Source organism: Ostrea edulis, chromosome 7 (assembly GCF_947568905.1).
Source record: "Ostrea edulis chromosome 7, xbOstEdul1.1, whole genome shotgun sequence".
NCBI classification, from domain to species: Eukaryota; Metazoa; Mollusca; class Bivalvia; order Ostreida; family Ostreidae; genus Ostrea; species Ostrea edulis.
Genome location: NC_079170.1, coordinates 60,304,034 through 60,322,131, shown reverse-complemented (window position 1 = coordinate 60,322,131; position 18,098 = coordinate 60,304,034). Strand labels below are relative to the sequence as shown.

Genomic DNA, 18,098 nt, shown 5'->3' with positions numbered 1-18,098 from the left:
GACATGATCGGTGCGGGAACAATGTCTGTTGCTGATTCCATTTCCTAGCCTGCTTATTCTTTGTTTTATTGAATATACTTTTACATGTACAGAAAGTATTTACAGTATGCGGACGCTGAATAATTTGAAACCTTATGTAGTAGATTATGATTTTGTCATGTACTCTAATACATGTACGTTCTTTTAAGAATACGTGTTTTAGAATACAACTTCCTGTGAATATGCAGAGCTCTTTGAAGATTTGTTTATCTATTCATTCTTGTTTTTTTTAATGATGTTTGTTTGTTTATTTATTATTATATACTACATTTTTATAGTGTTCATTTATATACATATATTTTATCTTCAGTTTTTTTTACTATTTATAAATTACTTAATGCATAGTTAAAATAGAATATCTCGGGGTACGAGCGTCAAACCTGCTCCTGTTATAGCCTCTACCAATAAAAACCAAAAATAAATGAATAAAAGTATAAAAAAAAATGTAGTATGATAAAAATCGCACAATAGGATGTAGAGTAATCTAGAAAGATATCTGCATATTATATTCTAAAACACGTATTCTTAAAAGAACGTACATGTATTAGAGTGCATGACAAAATCATAATCTACTACATAAGGTTTCAAATTATTCAGCGTCCGCATACTGTAAATACATGTAAAAGTATATTCAAATTTTTGTACATGTTAGATCGCTTTCTTTTTAGTTTTTCTAACTTCTATTTTTTTCAGCTTTAAATCTTTATATACAATTTCAAAGATATGATCTTTACTGAAAAAATCAAATACATATTTAAAATATTTTTATTCCTGTGATGCTTCTTCTTTCGATACCGCTTGGCTATTGTGAAGCAATGACAGAATCGTATATGTACATATGTGTGAATGATGACAAGATAAATCATGAAAATAAGAATGTTTTAGTGGGGTTTTTCCCCATCACGGATGACAAGCTTAAAGCTTGCTGTTATATTGGATCCGCGGATAGAGAACACTTCAGAGAGTCAGACTTACGTTTGTTACACCCCTTTTCATTACAAGGTGAACCACCCAGTTACCGTACAGCGCTCTTGCAATAAACAGTTCTTCAGCGAGGCCAGCAAGTTTGCCACCACAACATTAAGGACATCTTTTAGAACCACAGAAACCATTTTGAAATTAAATTTGATTTGTATGACCTTCACTCCTCTTGTACCACAGTTAGCGTAAACGTTTTCGTCAATGCTAAATTACATGTATTTATATTCCAAGTTTGAAGTCAGAATATGAAACGTTTCTAAAGTTATGCCCTTGGAAGATGAACATATCTTCCGGTGAAGGAAATACAGATAAAAAAAAAAGAAAGAAAAGAAATGCAGTTCAACATTTATTTCACCAATTGAAGTCTGTGTCAATTGATTTCTTCTTCATGGAACTCTGGTTCAATCATGCAATCAAACAATGGCATTATGCAGTCTGTTAGGATGTATAACATAGGGCTACTAAGAAATATATTTCAATTCCTCTAGCGGCTTAGCTGTGGTGTCATAAATATAGTCGACCAACATTGAATATTTTGTTCTCATATTACATTGAAAATATGTTCATTCTATTTTGTTCATCTATTAAATTATTTCACATACCATTCAATAATTTTTCATGCATGTGGCATTGGAAATTCCTTATCGTGCCAAAGCCTATCATGAGACAGGACCTCCTCTTAAGGATGATTTGGAAAGATTCGTGACTTTCACTTCTAATACCTGGCGCTTGCCGAGAAGTGTTAAGATGATATTAAAACAAACTAAAATAATTAATGACAAAAAGGTTTTATTATTTTTTTTTGTAACACAATGACATTACAACTCCCATCCAGAGAAGCTTGAGTACGGTGATGCGATGTATGCATAAGAAGCATCGCAATATATGCCCACGGTGGAGCCTTTGTTAACGTAGAGAACCACGGTATTGGAGCAGGTATCGTAGTAAGAGGACGTACCACTGTAACACAAACTCTTCTGCTTGATGCTTCCATTCACCCTAATACTGGTGTACGCAACTTTGGAGGAGTATGTACGGATTGACCAGGTGAAGACATACAGACCGGAATGTGGGGCACTGAAGTACCTCCCGCCTCTCAGTGCCGACCCCTGGTTGGTATTATGATAAGCAAATGTTATCATATTTCCGCTGCTGAGTTTTTGATTGCTATTTGCTCTCGCAGAGAAGGCTACCCGAGTTTTACTACCTACAATTGATTGAATTGAAAATATATATCTTTTACTTGAAGAAGACAAATCTTGCTCTCCCCGAGAACATAATCAAAGTACATTGATTTCAACACTTACCACCGTATCTGTGGTTGTATCTGTTTGCCAAATTCAACCCATATTGCAGGGAATTTGCTTGCTGTGCGAGATGCGTCATCAAGGTATATCCTTGAACAGTTTGCACATCCAGCTGGTAGGCTAGGAATAGGAGACACAGATATATGGCAATTGTTGATCGCATTCTGTAGAGCTGCTATTTCTGAAACATGATGACAATATCAAGATCACATTGAAATTTACCAGAAAATGATTAACCAAAAATTCATGAAATGTGCGACATGAACAAAATAAAAAAAATAATGCATAGATATATATTTCAACCAACAGTCAATCATTTGATAAAGGTATATTTGAGAAAAATCAGGATATTCTTTACCTGTAAAACCCACTAGCGCAATTTACTAGAGCCGAAGAATGCTATCGATTTTGTCATTATAGCTCTTATATACATGTACATGTATTTGATATTAGCAAGTGAAACAATATACACATGCAATTCGTGATAAGCAACACAATGGACATTAATACTAATTTTTCTCCCTAAACTTCGATGGCGGTAAGGTAAGTATATGATTATTCAATGTCGTCAGCAGTAGGCAGTTAATGATAAAACATAATTATGCGTTTTTCATTTTCCAGAATAAAATCATTACTTACACAATTTCATAATACAAATGAAACATTTCCTTTTTCTTTTCGACATTTCATAATTGTTATTCTTAATCTGCACTGTGTCACGCGAAAAAGCTCGAAAATATAAATTTTGAATTATCGAAAACAGCTGAATCCCTTTATCGTGACTGAAAGGTATGCAGTAAAATTGACAAGTTGTGCAATCACTTTTCCTCTACTAATGACTAACAATTACCAAAAAACACATGTATCGAAATGTAATCCACATCTTTAATAGGCGATATGGATCTCTATAATAGATTCTTAGTTAGATACATGTACATTGCCCACTTTGAGTCGCCTAATAGAACGTGGTGGGTGATTACGGGTGATGAACATACAAATGTATATGCACGTCCGTCTCTCAACGGAGCATGGTGGTTAAATACATATGTTTCTTAGAAACTTGTGCATATTGTATTTTATTCACAATCTGTATGTCCTAATGATAATTATCCCCATGTATTATAAAGTGCGATAATGATGTCAATATCGTTTTTGCTCTTCTAGAAGTATAGAAATAGAAAATTATTTTCTAGCTTTTTCGCGTGACATAGTGCAGAGTAAGAATAACAATTAAATGTTTTGAATGATTTACATCAAACTGAATATACATGATGCTGTCTGACTGTTTCATAGCAATTTATAATCCGTTCTTAACATACATATATACTAATTTTGACTACGGATTACCCCGTTTACCTGATCAAGATATAAGGGTTCGCGGCCAGTTTGACAACGGGGTGATTGATCCTCCTAGGCACCTTATTCCAACTCTGGTGTGTCCAGAGGACGTATTTGCCCTACTCTGATTTTGCTTTTTAGGAATTACGAGATAAATTGCAGTTTGTTATCTTCAATTTTTACCCGACTGGCCAGCAAAAAAGTGGGTTCTCTTTATACACGCCCCTTGTTTTTAATTATACGTAGCACGACTGTAAAACCAGGGAAGATATTGCGTGCAGTCCCTTACTACTGTATTTTCTTTTCTATGGATCAATAAGAAATGTTTCAGAGGAAGTTTTCAATCCCGAATGTTGATGTAAATTATTCAGAATTTGAGCATGCAAATAAATTTTTTTATAAAGAACAAAAACAATATGATTATGTATAACTGTCTCACCACCAATTGCTACATGTATGTATGTATGTATGTATGTATGTATGTATGTATGTATGTATGTATGTATGTATTTATGTATGTATCTATGTATGTTATAAGAACAACAATAATCAAATAAAACCAAATTCGCAAGCCAAGTCTTCGAATTTCTGACTCGAGAGGAGAATATGCGAATCGGACACTAGGCTTGCGAAGATGAAATTAAACAAGCAGAGGAAAAAAACGAAAGAAAATTAAAGAGATCACAAGGGGTGCTCTATACAGAATTACGGAAGAAATATCCACCTACTTTGAATGAAAAGTTGACATAATATTTCAGTCAAGTATTAATAGGATTGTTACAATTGCTTCTTTTAAACATAATTATGTTTAAAAGACATAAACAAAACATAATTATGTTTAGTTGCCAATACTCCTATATATTACAGAGTAGTTCATGCACTTGCCTGCATACTTCCTTACATCTACATGTATATAACCATGGTGAAGTATTTATATCAAAAGGTTTCCATAAAAACAGTATCAATTCGAAGACCAATGTTCTTCAGCAGTCTCGATGTTGAAATAGAATTGATATTTAAATTCAATAATTACACCGTCATTAAAAGACCGCTATTTCTTTCATTATTTTTACATATATCTGGCAACCTTGATTATGAATTAACCTTATGTAATTATAACATTAATCATAATGATGTGCAGAGCGGAGTTCACATTGACACGGAAAACGTGCAATGTACGGAGAGGTTTCTTAATGAATGCAACTATTGTCATAGAACCATGTATAATATATGTGAAATGTTCTATTGTCAGATTTTCATATTTTTTATATAATTTTCTGCTGATAGTCCCTGCATTTGGAATATATGACAGGCACTGGACGTAGAATATCGTAGTCATTCTAGTGACATTTGCAGTGACCATTCTCCAGTTGATCAAATTGAAATCATTTCATTGTGAAAAACGATATATGACTGCCGTCCTCCGTAGTATTGTAACTTTCTTTGCAAGATATTAAAATACATTTCAAAAGGAGAAGTTTAGGGACAGTTGTAAAAAATTGTCACGTTCCGCTCTGTATATTTGTCTGTGAGGTGAGGAATAGCGGTCGCCAATCGATTACTTGTTTTTTGGAAAGTTGGTTAAACAGAAGGAAATTATTGATAACTGATTGTGTGCACCCATGACAAACTAGTGTCCTTTTATATGTAGCATGAAGTGAGGAAATAGATCATGAAAACCTTTCAAGAATAATTACATGTAAGACCTTGTCATTTTTCAAACTTTTATTTTTCATTCTCATGGATTTGTATTCGTTTACAATTCCCAACCAGAAAATGAGGAGTACACAGATGCAACATATACGTTGGAACTGTCGGAGTATATTCCCACTGTAGCCCCCTTGTTGAGTGTAAGAACGGCCGTGTTGGTACAGGAATCGTATTTCTTGCTATAACAATTACTCTGCTGTCTGATGTAGTTGTTGACTCGTATGCTCGTCCGCCCTGTTGAGCTGGTTGAGTAGGATCGTATGGTCCAGTTGAAGACGTACGTTCCAGAATGTGGTGCACTGAAATACTGTCCATTTTTAAAAGCCAGTCCCTGGTTTGTGTAAACGTAGTGAAATTTAATCGCACGTCCGCTGGAATAGCCATAGTTTCCACTTGTTCTTGCCGAGAAAGCCACTTTAGTACTCGATCCTGTACCAGGAAAATAAAATTCAATAAATGTAGAATGTGTAAAGATAAAATTGAAAATAAAGTTGATTATTTTTTATTTGATATACCCAGCTTACCTCCATATCTGTGGTTATATTTGGCTGCCACATTCAACCCGTATTGTAGGGCGTTTGCTTGTTGTGCAAGGTGTTGCATCAAAGTGTAACCATGCACGGTTTGCAAGTCAAAGTGGTTTGCAAGTAGGAAGATGCAAAGAGATAAACACAATTTTTTGCTCATTTTCAGCTTGTACCTGGAAGTGAAAACTATAGAAAAATGCATTTAACTAATATTGACATTTCAAGAAAATCATAATTTGATACGAACTCGAAAGTGAAAGTAAAATACAAACTATAATTGAGATATTCAACTCACCCGTCGCTCTTTGTACGACAGCCGATTTTAGATATAAACACATTCATTGTGTGCATATATTTATATGCCTTTTTAGAAATATCAATAATAAAGCAAATTTAATGCCTTTTGCATGTTGACATTTGATGCATGGTATCAAGGGATGGATTTCATCATTTAATGTTGATCACGCTACGGCGTGGACACAGTCTGTACATGTAGATATCAAGTTTACAGGGTAGATTCAAGCTGCAAATATTTTCAAATTAGTCGCGACTCTTTAGTGTATGTTTTCCTTGTAATTCAATAAAGAGATACTTCATTGACAGCTTTAAATATTACTAGACATTTATTCCTAAATTGATTGATTGTTTATTGTTTAACGTTCCACTCTAGAAATTTTCACTCTTAAAGAGATGTCAGCATTGCCTATAAAAGGTCGCAAAATGTATGCCTATGCTCGGCGCTCACGGCCTTTGAGCAGAGAGGGATCTTTGTCTTGTCACACCTGCTGTGACACGGGGTCTCTGTTTTTGCGGCCTCATCCTAAACTGAAATATGTAGGAGAAGACTGAGAAAGAAGAAAAAAAAAACATTTTAAAGGAGGATGGAATAGTCATTACATTGTGCTTAAGATAATCTGCCTGTGTAATCACTTTTGGATGGGCTGTCGCCGATCAGAGTCTATTCCACATAGCTGGCCGGCAAATACATTATATCAGTCTGCACGCGAGTTAAGCCTCACTAATATTTGTAAAGAATATAAACCTTACATTGATCGAAAGAAGGGACCTTTTTCATTCTATTCAATCAAACCACAATGAAAATGATATATGAGGTACAATACAAAAATTCCATGTATATGTATTAATGCAAGTAACGTCAGAGGAATGTATATAGGTATGCAAATAAACATAGTGAAATATATACATAAACTTTATATGAATAAAAATATGAAGTTGTGTGTTAAAGAGAACAGATTAATTCATATATCTCTAGAATAAACATGCATATGTTTCTTAGGTTTTTAACACTATTTGCTGAGTTGTTGACATCATTTCATAAAATTTCATTATATTTGGTTCGTACAATATTTTCTGTGTAGGTAGATCTATTATTTTCTTATACTGGATAAAGCACTGTATTCTAATACAAAATTATATTAAAAATTGCTTTAGTAATAACCCCAAAAATATATTTATAGACTGTTTTATTTTAGGTATTTTAAACTTGAAGTATAACTGACTATTTATGATGGTTTTGGAAAATTTGACTACTGTTATAAGAATATGATCCTGTATCAGTTTGATATTTTGTTAAAATTTTCATATATCAAATTTTTTACTTTATTCCTGGACAAAATGATTTAGCAAATTATTTTTCTTATAAACAATTTTTAATTCTCGCCATTCGAATTTTTCTGTTCCTCCACTCTACATTCAATTAAATATTAGGTATCATACTATATATAGTAATATATAACAATTGTACAAAATGTACCATTACGAAAGAGGCAAAGGTAATTACATATATCGTCCATGACTTTCTCAGCTTGATCACTGGCGTTTTTTTCCTTCCAAAACGAAACCTAGTCTGGAAAAATATTATACCAAAATATTGGAATTAATTTGATTGAGTACATAGAGCCGCATTTCATACATATTCAAAATAATTAAATAAAAACTTATAGCAGCTTGTCAAGCCTCTGAGGCCTTATGATGCTACCGAAGGGTTAAAGGATTGCAGCATCTTGAAATGTCAATGCTTTCCAGCATCATGCGCATTGCTTTATAATTATTTATTTACCTATTTTTTTTTTCTATTTTACTGAATTTATAAAAACAAATTTCACTGCAATTGAATTCGATTTTCATATTATTTTCTTTCGTCAAACATTTCTTTTTTACAAATATTAACTCGTTCATTTAATATCATTGTTGTACAAAGTAGTAAAGAGATGTTTCAGAATGTGTGAAAGGCGAAGATAACGAACAGTGATCAATCTAATAACTCCTATAAGCAATACAAAATAGATAGTTGGGCAAACACTGACCCCTGGACACACCAGGGGTGGAATCAGGTACCTAGGAGGAGTAAACATCCGCTGTCGACCAGTCACACCCTCCGTGAGCCCTGTATCTTGATCAGGTAAACGGAGTTATCCGTAGTCAAAATCATCAGACAGCATTTTACCCAATGCTAGGTTGTATTGACGAACTAAATCGTTATAACGACCATAGAATTTGCAAAATACTGACTTTAATCGAGACTGTTGAAACCCCTGTACCATCAACTTGTTTGTCAGTAGCTTGCCTCGATTTGAAAACTGACTATACGCAGAGCAAGCTCTTGCGTATCGAATCAGTTGAGAGATATAAACACCACATGCAGATGATAATGGAATATTGCTACATATATATGGGAAGTGACGATGGAGGAGCTGAAATTATCCCGTTTGTCATACAGTTGAGTTGTCAGTTTGCCGTTACTGTCTACTTTCAATAAAATATCTAAGTGTGACGCAGAAGTGGACGACTCTGTGGTGTCTTTTATTTCGAGATCACATCGGTATGTGACTAATACCGTATTCAAAACTCTGAATTAATGAGAGGTAGGATACATGTACTTTAAATTGTTACACTCTAAAGAGCCAAACTACACGGTGAAAGCGCGAAGTGTAATTAACTAATTGTGGATCATGTGTATTTAGTCATTGTTGGATATCTTTTTCTATTTTATGATAATTATTTCTCCCTAGTTTTTTTGTCGCCATAAATCTTCTGCTTAGTATGTATGTAAAACTTATACGGTACCAATTTTGATGCACCAGATGCGCATTTCGACAAATAATGTCTCTTAAGTGATGCTCAACCGAAATGTTTGAAATCCGAGATAACTATGAAGTTTTAGAGCTAAATATAGCCAAAAACAGCGTGCCAAAAAAGTGGAGCCAAATTCGTCCACGGATAAGAGCTATGCATGAGGGAGATAATCCTTAATTTTGAAATGAATTTCTAAATTTTATAACAGCAATTAAATATACATCCGTATTTTCAAGCTAGTAACGAAGTACTTAGCAACTGGGCTGTAGAGACCCTCGGGGACTAACAGTCCACCAGCAGAGGCCTCGACCCAGGGGTCTATAATCTAAAGTGAGTTAATCACACATTATCATATTTACCAAATTATTCCCTGAATGCTCAGTCGAGAGTCTTTCCTTTTTGTTCGCCGCTTCTCATTGTATTGGAACATGGAGTCTGACTGACCGCTTCACTCTTCGACATTATATACTTGGGGTCTTATTTCCTTTTCAGTTGGAGAGTAATAATATGCGTATATATTGTTTAACATCATCATTGTATTATAATAATGACCGTTACTTTGGGGTAGCTATTTTTTTCAATGATTGCCTGGATTTATCGATCTGAAAAACGAACTATCTTTTTGTACCTCACTTCCGTGAAAAGTTATTCTTTATATACCTGCACGTACTATTTTTTTTTAAAAGCGAGGCGCATAAATTCACAAATTATATTATAAGGCATTGTAAGAATGAGTGTTTTAAAGTTTCTTTAATCTATTTCAGCATATAATTATGTGTAAATATACCGTTTTTAGAACCGTAGAATCGTTTTTGAAAATGTGTGGGAGGGGGCGATCAAAAAATGGGAGGAGAAAGGGATATCCCCACCCCACTAAAGAAAAAACCATGTAATGAAATGGAAAATTAAATAAAAATGATATCAATAAATGCGAGTAAGAATAGATCAATCCAGAATTGAATGAATAGAGATATTGATTACTAAATGAATAAATTGCTACATGAATCAACGATTTAGTAAATAGATAAGTTACTGAATGAAAAATTCGATAAATGTAAATTCAGATTTGGCAGTAGTCCATTAACCTTAGACATATAGTTTTTGTATTTTTCGGTTTGTCTCTCATTGTCAAATCCTCTCACATGTGTAGCACATCGCAGTGTCCGGGCGCACCACCTTTGCATAAATCTTATCGAAATAATAAAAAAAATGACTTTAGATATTTTTGAGGCATTATGAAATTATAGGATCCTCTATGTTCAAGAAAACCGCTTGAAAAGATATAAGCACTCTCTATACTTCATATTTCTTTTGTGCATTTCCTTATACCAAAAGTTAAATGTTTGCTTTCTGGCATATGGTGTCTCATAATGTGTATCTTTAAAATACCAGCATATATATTTTATGATAATTTAAGAAAAATCAAATAATAAATTAAGTCCCCTTTCTTGATGAATTCTTCAAAATTTGTCCAACATTCACCTATGTTGTAGATAATTTCAGATTTTAGCTTGAGATATCTACATGCATGCATTTCGTTTTTTGTTACATCTTCATCTTTTCGTATCATATATTGAACCTCCCTGTGTTAATCGCATGTGTATGTCTATTTGTTAAAATAAATCCGTAATTGTCAATCAAACTTACCCTTCCTTTAATCAGAATATAACTATACACACAGCTCATCACATCCTTTTGTATTAACACCCGCAACTTTGAAAACTCACACGAATGTACAAAATCAAATAAAAGCAGTATATCGTAAATCTAGATTATATTAAAAGAGTGAGCCTACCTTACATGTAACGATACAACTGTCATTGTTCCGAGTGTGAAATGTTTACTGCGGAGTCACATTGCTACACTATTGATTTATCACCAGGTCCTTTCATGCTCTTTAGTTATGGAGAGGATCACATTCCTTTCAATATCGTGGATGAAAGCAAAAAATTGGGGTTTACCAAATGGAAGGCACAACGATGTGTACGAATTATAAATAATTGTAAACGAATACTAAAAAGGATGGCATAAAACTTTAATCTCGATGTTGCTATGGCTTTTTAAAAAAAGTTTTGATTTGTTTGTTTAACCGAAATGTTTTCACTCATAATGATACACCACCAGATGTATTTAACGTACTACAAATGTTGACCTATGTGGAGCTCTCAAGGCCGTAGCAGTCAAGGTTCTTTAACCGGCCATTGGCAGCCTGCCGCTACACTTGACCCTATTTTTAAGGTCATATCCAAAAATTAGAGAGACTCGTGATTGTGTGTGTGTGTGTGTGTGTGTGTGTTTATTGTATTCAGATATTTAGTATATGTATCTAACAGTATACTGATGGGTCAAAGGTTATTACTTGATGAGCTACTACTATTAGTAATATATAATCGGTAAAAAGAAGTCCGTATTGTCAACCAGTGTAGTTAATACTTTTAAGTTTTTCGATACCTGGTCTCTTTCATGGATTGGTCATTATTGGGGGTGGAATAAAACAGTGGAATAAAATATGCTCGGGAAAATATCACATAGTTTTGACGTATCTATTCTTATGATCTGTAAACATCGAGATCCACATTTGTACATCAAACACCAAGATGTGAAGAAAAGAATAACGTTTTTTTCAAAACTATATATGCTCGAGTGGTGATCAAACAGTTTCCTTACGCTATTGTAAAACCTTGTAACATTACAGTCACGAATATGAGCATTTAAAATGAAATCTGATTCCTACATGATATGAAACAGACAACCGGTGTGCAAAGATCGATACAGTAGCGAGATTAGATTTTCACTAGCCTGAACAAACGACACATTTTAAATGACACTACATGCATTTCAAATGTTCAAAATCGTATTTGAGGAAATACTTTTCTGAAACAAGTTTTGGTTAATACATAGTAATCACTCAAGTCGTTTCCATTTCATTCATCCACCGTTCACAATAGCGGGATATATTAAAATACCTATAAAAAATGTGTCGATAAAAGATTATCATTATCTAATGTATCAGTCATTAACTTTAAGAAATAATTTAATTTAAGAAATAATAATAAAAAACAAACAATAAATTAATGTGATTATTCCAATCTACAGGGGATCTAATTTGATGGTTTGAAAGACAACGTGTACAAATCTTAGAATAACACGATGTAGCTTTATCAGAATTTCATTTTGATATCATTGTTCAATTCTTGATTAATTATAATCAAAATTGATTGCATCACATTGCATGTGATACTTGGGGAAACTGTGTTTCAGAAGAAAATAGGGAAATCAGTTTAATTGGCATGTTCATGGTTTTTTTCCATTTACAATACATCTAAAATATAAATCAAAACTGAAACCGGACATTTTCAAAGATTCCATAATATCCGATGAGTAAGATATATGTAGAAATGATTTATTAAGAATTTAAAGCATTTATACCTGGAAGATGAATTTCATTTGTAAATATTTTTGCAAATTAACCAATCTGTGAATGCATGTTAAATTTTATTTCAAATTTACGGTCGAAAATTTCAACGTAAACCATTATATTTTCTTGTTCAGTTTTAAAATTCAAGACCTAAGGGTGTACATTACTTGAATTTCAATTCTGCAAAATCACCCAATGATTCGAAATTGATTTGAATGAAATTTACAATGTACATCTGAAATACAAAGATTATGACGATTGATTTATAACGATATATCATGAAATGTTTGTAGAATGTTTGATATAATATCATTTTATTACATTGATCTTACCGATTAGATCATGGTATTATAACAAGGACATATTCAGAAACAGCTTGGTGTTAACCTTTAATTGTAAAAAGGTAAGACTAATGTTATTGCTTACAATCGGCTACTGATTTTCAGGCGAGCTAAGGACACTCACTCATATCACACTGAAGTATGTTGGCAATTCATTTGCACTCGCACAGTCGAACATACAGCTGATGATAACAGTATGGATAAGGTCACAATCTTAAGGATAGTGATTTTCTCGATTTTAATTGCATACATCAGTCAAACCGACGGGTGAGTTGTGTTCTATGTTAAATTTCCTAGAGAGTTGATTGATAGCAGTGGGTTTCATACACATCTTAGTCTAAAAGCAGTTAAAACGCTCTATGAATACCCTGTATAAAATGGACATACTTGTGTGTGTGTGTGTGTGTGTGTGTGTGTGTGTGTGTGTGTGCATCTCATGTTGAAACCTTCAAAAGTGGATACGTCAAGTACTTAATGTATAATGATGACTGTCGATGATTGTGTAAGTGTGAATACATACAATATACTTTTGGGGGCAAATACAATGTTGTTTTGTGGGTTATACTGTACCCCACAATCAGGAACCATTTGATGAAGGTTTGTCGTAACAACGCGTTTTAATGAACCAATGTTTCTGTGGACTGTGCATGATCTTTTGTTTGAAATATTTCAGATTTGTGGTCATTTCGATTTGCATAGGAATGCAGAAAATCCATATCTCCAAATCCTAAATCTCACATTGAAAATAGACAACTTTTTAGCTACATTGTAACAGAAAAAGTTATTAGAGATCCATTTCTTGACTTCTTTTACCGCTTAGAAAATAATGTTTAAAGGTAGCTCACTACTCTCTATGACACAAGATGGCAATTTAAATGTTTTGTGAAATTATTTGTATCGATCGATTTGTTTGTCTATCATCGTAGTTCAGTGGTTAAAGTGGTGAACCGCAGATCTCAAGTTCAAATCCGCCAGAGTCTTTTGTTCATGTGTGTTCAAATAATTTTTCTGAAAATCATGTTTTTATCCAAATCATATTTTTTGCCTTTTTCGGCATATATATTTATTATATATCATCATATCTGTTATGATCAAATCAATTCGTACTGATTTGAGAAACTATTTCAGGGTGCAGTGAGCCACCTTAATTTCTTTACGGCATTATATAAACAACTGTAGATCTAAACGTTTTTAATACTCGTTAATTTAATGTGTAATGTCGATTTCCAAAAAAAAAAAAAAAAAAAAAAAAAAAGAAAGAGAAAACCGTCAAATAAGTAGAGTTAAAATTCTTTGCAGAAATACATATATATTAATTTCATATATTTAGTGTAAATTTATTTATCACATATTTACCCCTTTATCCAGTAGATATATGGCCAGTGGATATCACTCATACAATGAATTTTATGTCTATATCCACAGTAGGCATTCCTACGCCACGTGTCGTAATGTAAATAAACGAATACATTTCAACCTCATGCATCAAATGAACACGGGATGGGCCACATTCAAATGAACAATAAGCACGTCCCGGTTCGACAATTTTTCACTCATATGTGACATTGCCGGTGAAAGGCTGCAAAATTAATGTCCATGCTCGGCTCTTGCAGCCTTTGAGCAGGGAGAGATCTCTATCGTGACACACCTCCTGTGATACGGGACCTCGGCTTTTGCGGTCTCATTCGAAGAACCACTCCATTTACTCGACATTTACGACAAGCACGGGGTACTGAGGACCTATTCTAACCCGGACCCCCACGAGATTTGATATGGAATATTATCATACTTTCATGTAAAATACTCGAACCTGATTGGTCGAGAAGCATTTGAAAAAACATATTGTTACCCTCTGATAACAGAAAACACGCGCCCCAGGGTGATAGTATCTAGCAACGGGTAACAGTACTTGACAACGGCTGATATTATAACAAAAATTATCACATGCGTCAAATTTATGCGCGTACGGTTCGCCGTAGATTGCTAGAGGACGTCGTTTGAGCGTTTGTAATAAACACGAGTACCGGCATCGAAATACGAAATATCGCATGACAGTGATTGATCAAATGTCAACAGACGTAAGTTTTTCTGCTTTCCAGTTTACATAACATTCAATGTAAAACTTATACGGTACCAATTTTGATGCACCAGATGCGCATTTCGACAAATAATGTCTCTTAAGTGATGCTCAACCGAAATGTCTGAAATCCGAAATAACTATGAAGTTTTAGAGCTAAATATAGCCAAAACCAGCGTGCCAAAAAAAGTGGAGCCAAATTCGTCCAAGAATAAGAGCAATGCATGAGGGAGATAATCCTTAATTTTGAAATGAATTTCTAAATTTTATAACAGCAATTAAATATACATCCGTATTTTCAAGCTAGTAACGAAGTACTTAGCAACTGGGCTGTAGAGACCCTCGGGGACTAACAGTCCACCAGCAGCGGCCTCGACCCAGGGGTCATAATGTAAAACTTATACGGTACCAATTTTGATGCACCAGATGCGCATTTCGACAAATAATGTCTCTTCAGTGATGCTCAACCGAAATGTCTGAAATCCGAAATAACTATGAAGTTTTAGAGCTAAATATAGCCAAAAAAAACAGCGTGCCAAAAAAGTATATAATAAAACAAATATTGCATGTAGTTGAAGGTAACATAGAAAATTTCACCCCTCGAGAAACCATTGTCAACCTCGGCTACGCCTCGGTTGACAATGGTTTTCTCGGGGTGAAAATTTCCAATGTTACCCTCAACTACATGCAATATTTGTATAATAATATATTAAGGAACATGCGTAAGCGGTTTTTATTAGTGTACGTCAATGAAGTCATACTGTATTACGTGGCGTTTATATATCAGAAAAAGTTATCAATACTGATCAATATTTCGACAGTCACAGAAAGAATGAAATATCAAACGACTTACATTCGACGTTACAGAGCAGGAAATATGTATGGACATGTACAGCACTGCATGAAACATATCATGCAGTGTGAAGATGAAACGGTGAAAAGAACGAACATGCAGTGATCAATCTCATAACATCTATAATGCATACAAAAGAGTTGGGCAAACAAGGACCACTGGATATACCAGAGGTGGGATTAGTCTGGCACTTTATTTCTGTATATGGAACACTCTTTCAGTTTATGATACAAGCACCAAATTTTGCATGCAAAGTCCCCCAGCACCCAGATTTTACAAAAAGCATGTTAACCAACCGACACTTTCAAAATGGTGGCCATTTTCCAATATGGCGGAGAGAAGCTTATTATTTCTACTGTAACATTCTCTAATGATTAGCCCCATGAGCTTTAGGTAGCATCACTACATCGTTACTAACCGATGCATTCATAATTGTTTCATGATTCTTTTCACTTAAAACAAAAAACACTCTTAATTTTAATGGGCAAGCATGGTTTTTTTTTCTGTTTAAATGAATGGAAGTCAAAACACAATCAGGGCACACTGCTGACACCACTGCTGTGTAACTCAGCATGGGGCTCAGTGTCAGCTAATATGTAATAAATGCGTACCACTGTCCAGTGTCTCAAATGCTATCAAACAAGCCCCTTTAAATATATATTGTATAAAGGTATACAGTAACTGTGAATTAGCCGCACCTGAATTGACAGGGTGTGCCAGCCAAGGGAGAGCCGAGCCAAGGGTAATTGGGCTATAATCATCCGGATGGTGTAGATATCGCACGAGACTTAAATGACACTGGATGAACGATCTGGATAGAGGTAGAGCTACAAAAATCATGTCGATTCTAGTTGTATCCCATATAATACTATGCTTTACATGTAGATATTTTCAGGTGGTAAAAGGATAAACCATCAGCCTTAAATTATCTAAGAAAATGATAGCGAACGAACACAGCGAATAAAGCTGTGACTTTATTGAAATACGAGCTAGTATCAAAAATGTCAGACATATCACCTCTGACATCTTCGTCTACTACAGACTAGAGCAAATGTTGCCTTTGTCAGTCAGAAATCACCACCATCGCGGTATGAAACAAGGGAAAACCAAGATGGTTACGCTATGATAGCTAGGAATGTTCGTTAGTTTAAGAAAATAAACCATATGCCAATCATACTAAATCCCAAATGAGTAGATGATGGAGAAGGGTTTGAATAAACCATGCGAATGCATGATGTAAAATACCATCAAAGTCGGAGACTAATTAATGTTCAGCAACATCAAACTTGAGATATCAAGGAAATAGTCAGGCGTTACAGAGAGCCAATCTCAGATCCCTTCAAAAAGTAGAAGAATAAGCATAGAGAATAAAGCACGCTTTCTTTGTCAAAGGGAGCATCCCGTTTCTGAGCTGAGATATGCAATGACGATGCAATTATACAAGAGGCTTAACGAATGTGCTCGATTTGAATGATGGTAAATTGCTTGCATCACTAAGTGAAGGGGATGTCATTGTACAGGAGTTGATTTCACAGCTCCTGTTTGACAGCTCTGTACAATCGGGACAGAAAATATTTGGCAAAAAGAGCAAATCACGATGATGAAACAGCGTCAGAAAAGGATTAATTGATTGACGTTTTTCGCCACACTTAACAGTTTTTCAGTTACCTGGTGGCGCCCAGTTTTTATTGGTGGAAGAGAGAATCCAGATACAATGTACCTGGGAAGAGACCACCGATCTCAGAGGTGAGAGGCTGTGTGATTTTGAGCGCGATGCTATAACCACTCGACCACGGAAGTCCTTGTCAGAACAGGAAGCTTTTCCTCTAGTTTTCTCAGAGCTGCTGATATATGTCATAAAAACTAAAACGAACATGGAAAGACCAGATAGGCCTTTGGTTGGCAGATTTAGTAAACCTTTACTGCCAACAATTGCAACAACTGGGAATAGAAAAAAAACACTGTTAACTCAGCTAGACTAAAGGAACAATTTTTAGCAGAAATTCCCGAACTCGAAGCTCATAAGAAGGTGGAGATGTACTGTTAGCATTCAAAACACTTAGTGGAATAGCAATGTCACATGCCTTTGGTTATTCAGAAGTAATTATTGTATAGAAAGCGGCAAAGATCTTACGTACGTGCATGATGGATCACAAATCAACTTTTGATGGAACTTTCGATGATAATTGTGTTGAAAATTCTATTCCATCTGTCCTTCTCCAGTTTGTTGGCATGATTCAACATGGTGCGGATATCAAATCACAACCTAAATTTGGTGCCTCCAAAACTGATTTGTCCATGTCACAGCTGCTGCAGTATAACTGTTATGCCAAACAAAAGGAGGAAACAAAAATACACCGACATTTTAAAGTTCGCGAAACGCCATTTCCAGTATTTCTTGGAATGCCTGT

General features: G+C 34.5%; 3 protein-coding genes across 9 annotated transcripts in view; 1 reads left to right on the top strand and 2 right to left on the bottom strand.

The window, feature by feature from the left end:
* Positions 1 to 1,791: 1,791 nt before the first annotated feature.
* Positions 1,792 to 2,775, bottom strand: LOC125655173 (uncharacterized). 2 transcript variants are annotated; one of them, XM_048885348.2, is made up of 3 exons: positions 2,686 to 2,775; positions 2,328 to 2,508; positions 1,792 to 2,227 (listed from the first exon to the last, which is right to left on the bottom strand). In XM_048885348.2, exons 2-3 carry the CDS (start codon positions 2,488 to 2,490, stop codon positions 1,839 to 1,841), a joined length of 552 nt encoding a protein of 183 aa, XP_048741305.1. In that variant the 5' UTR covers positions 2,491 to 2,508; positions 2,686 to 2,775; the 3' UTR covers positions 1,792 to 1,838. The 2 variants fall into 2 exon arrangements, with proteins under 2 accessions (XP_048741305.1, XP_048741306.1); XM_048885349.2 differs by having other exon boundaries at positions 2,635 to 2,691.
* Positions 2,776 to 5,375: 2,600 nt separating this feature from the next.
* Positions 5,376 to 10,838, bottom strand: LOC125657102 (uncharacterized). Of its 5 annotated transcripts, none has more exons than XM_048887750.2 (3): positions 10,794 to 10,838; positions 5,900 to 6,075; positions 5,376 to 5,804 (listed from the first exon to the last, which is right to left on the bottom strand). In XM_048887750.2, exons 1-3 carry the CDS (start codon positions 10,817 to 10,819, stop codon positions 5,422 to 5,424), a joined length of 585 nt encoding a protein of 194 aa, XP_048743707.1. In that variant the 5' UTR covers positions 10,820 to 10,838; the 3' UTR covers positions 5,376 to 5,421. The 5 variants fall into 5 exon arrangements, with proteins under 5 accessions (XP_048743707.1, XP_048743706.1, XP_048743705.1 ...); XM_048887749.2 differs by lacking the exon at positions 10,794 to 10,838 and adding an exon at positions 6,198 to 6,263; XM_048887748.2 differs by lacking the exon at positions 10,794 to 10,838 and adding an exon at positions 6,198 to 6,255 and having other exon boundaries at positions 5,900 to 6,088.
* A 2,069-nt stretch (positions 10,839 to 12,907) lies between these two features.
* Positions 12,908 to 18,098, top strand: part of LOC130046290 (A disintegrin and metalloproteinase with thrombospondin motifs 4-like) — a 30,390-nt gene continuing 25,199 nt past the window's right edge. The window contains exon 1 of one of the 2 annotated variants that reach the window (XM_048885783.2): positions 12,908 to 13,024. In XM_048885783.2, coding sequence (XP_048741740.2) covers positions 12,954 to 13,024 — 71 coding nt within the window. In that variant the 5' untranslated portion in view covers positions 12,908 to 12,953. The remainder of the gene's footprint in view (positions 13,025 to 18,098) is intronic. The other variant, XM_048885784.2, reaches the window with a different exon arrangement.

Excerpts from the sequence above, each read along its gene's own strand:
- LOC125655173 (XM_048885348.2), bottom strand. The coding sequence starts at position 2,490 with ATGCGATCAACAATTGCCATATATCTGTGTCTCCTATTCCTAGCCTAC. Across the intron at positions 2,228-2,327 it reads ATACAACCACAGATACGGTG|GTAGTAAAACTCGGGTAGCC; the intron begins GTAAGTGTTGAA and ends AATCAATTGTAG.
- LOC125657102 (XM_048887749.2), bottom strand. The coding sequence starts at position 6,253 with ATGCACACAATGAATGTGTTTATATCTAAAATCGGCTGTCGTACAAAG. Across the intron at positions 6,076-6,197 it reads TGTCGTACAAAGAGCGACGG|GTACAAGCTGAAAATGAGCA; the intron begins GTGAGTTGAATA and ends TTTCACTTCCAG. Across the intron at positions 5,805-5,899 it reads ATATAACCACAGATATGGAG|GATCGAGTACTAAAGTGGCT; the intron begins GTAAGCTGGGTA and ends TTCCTGGTACAG.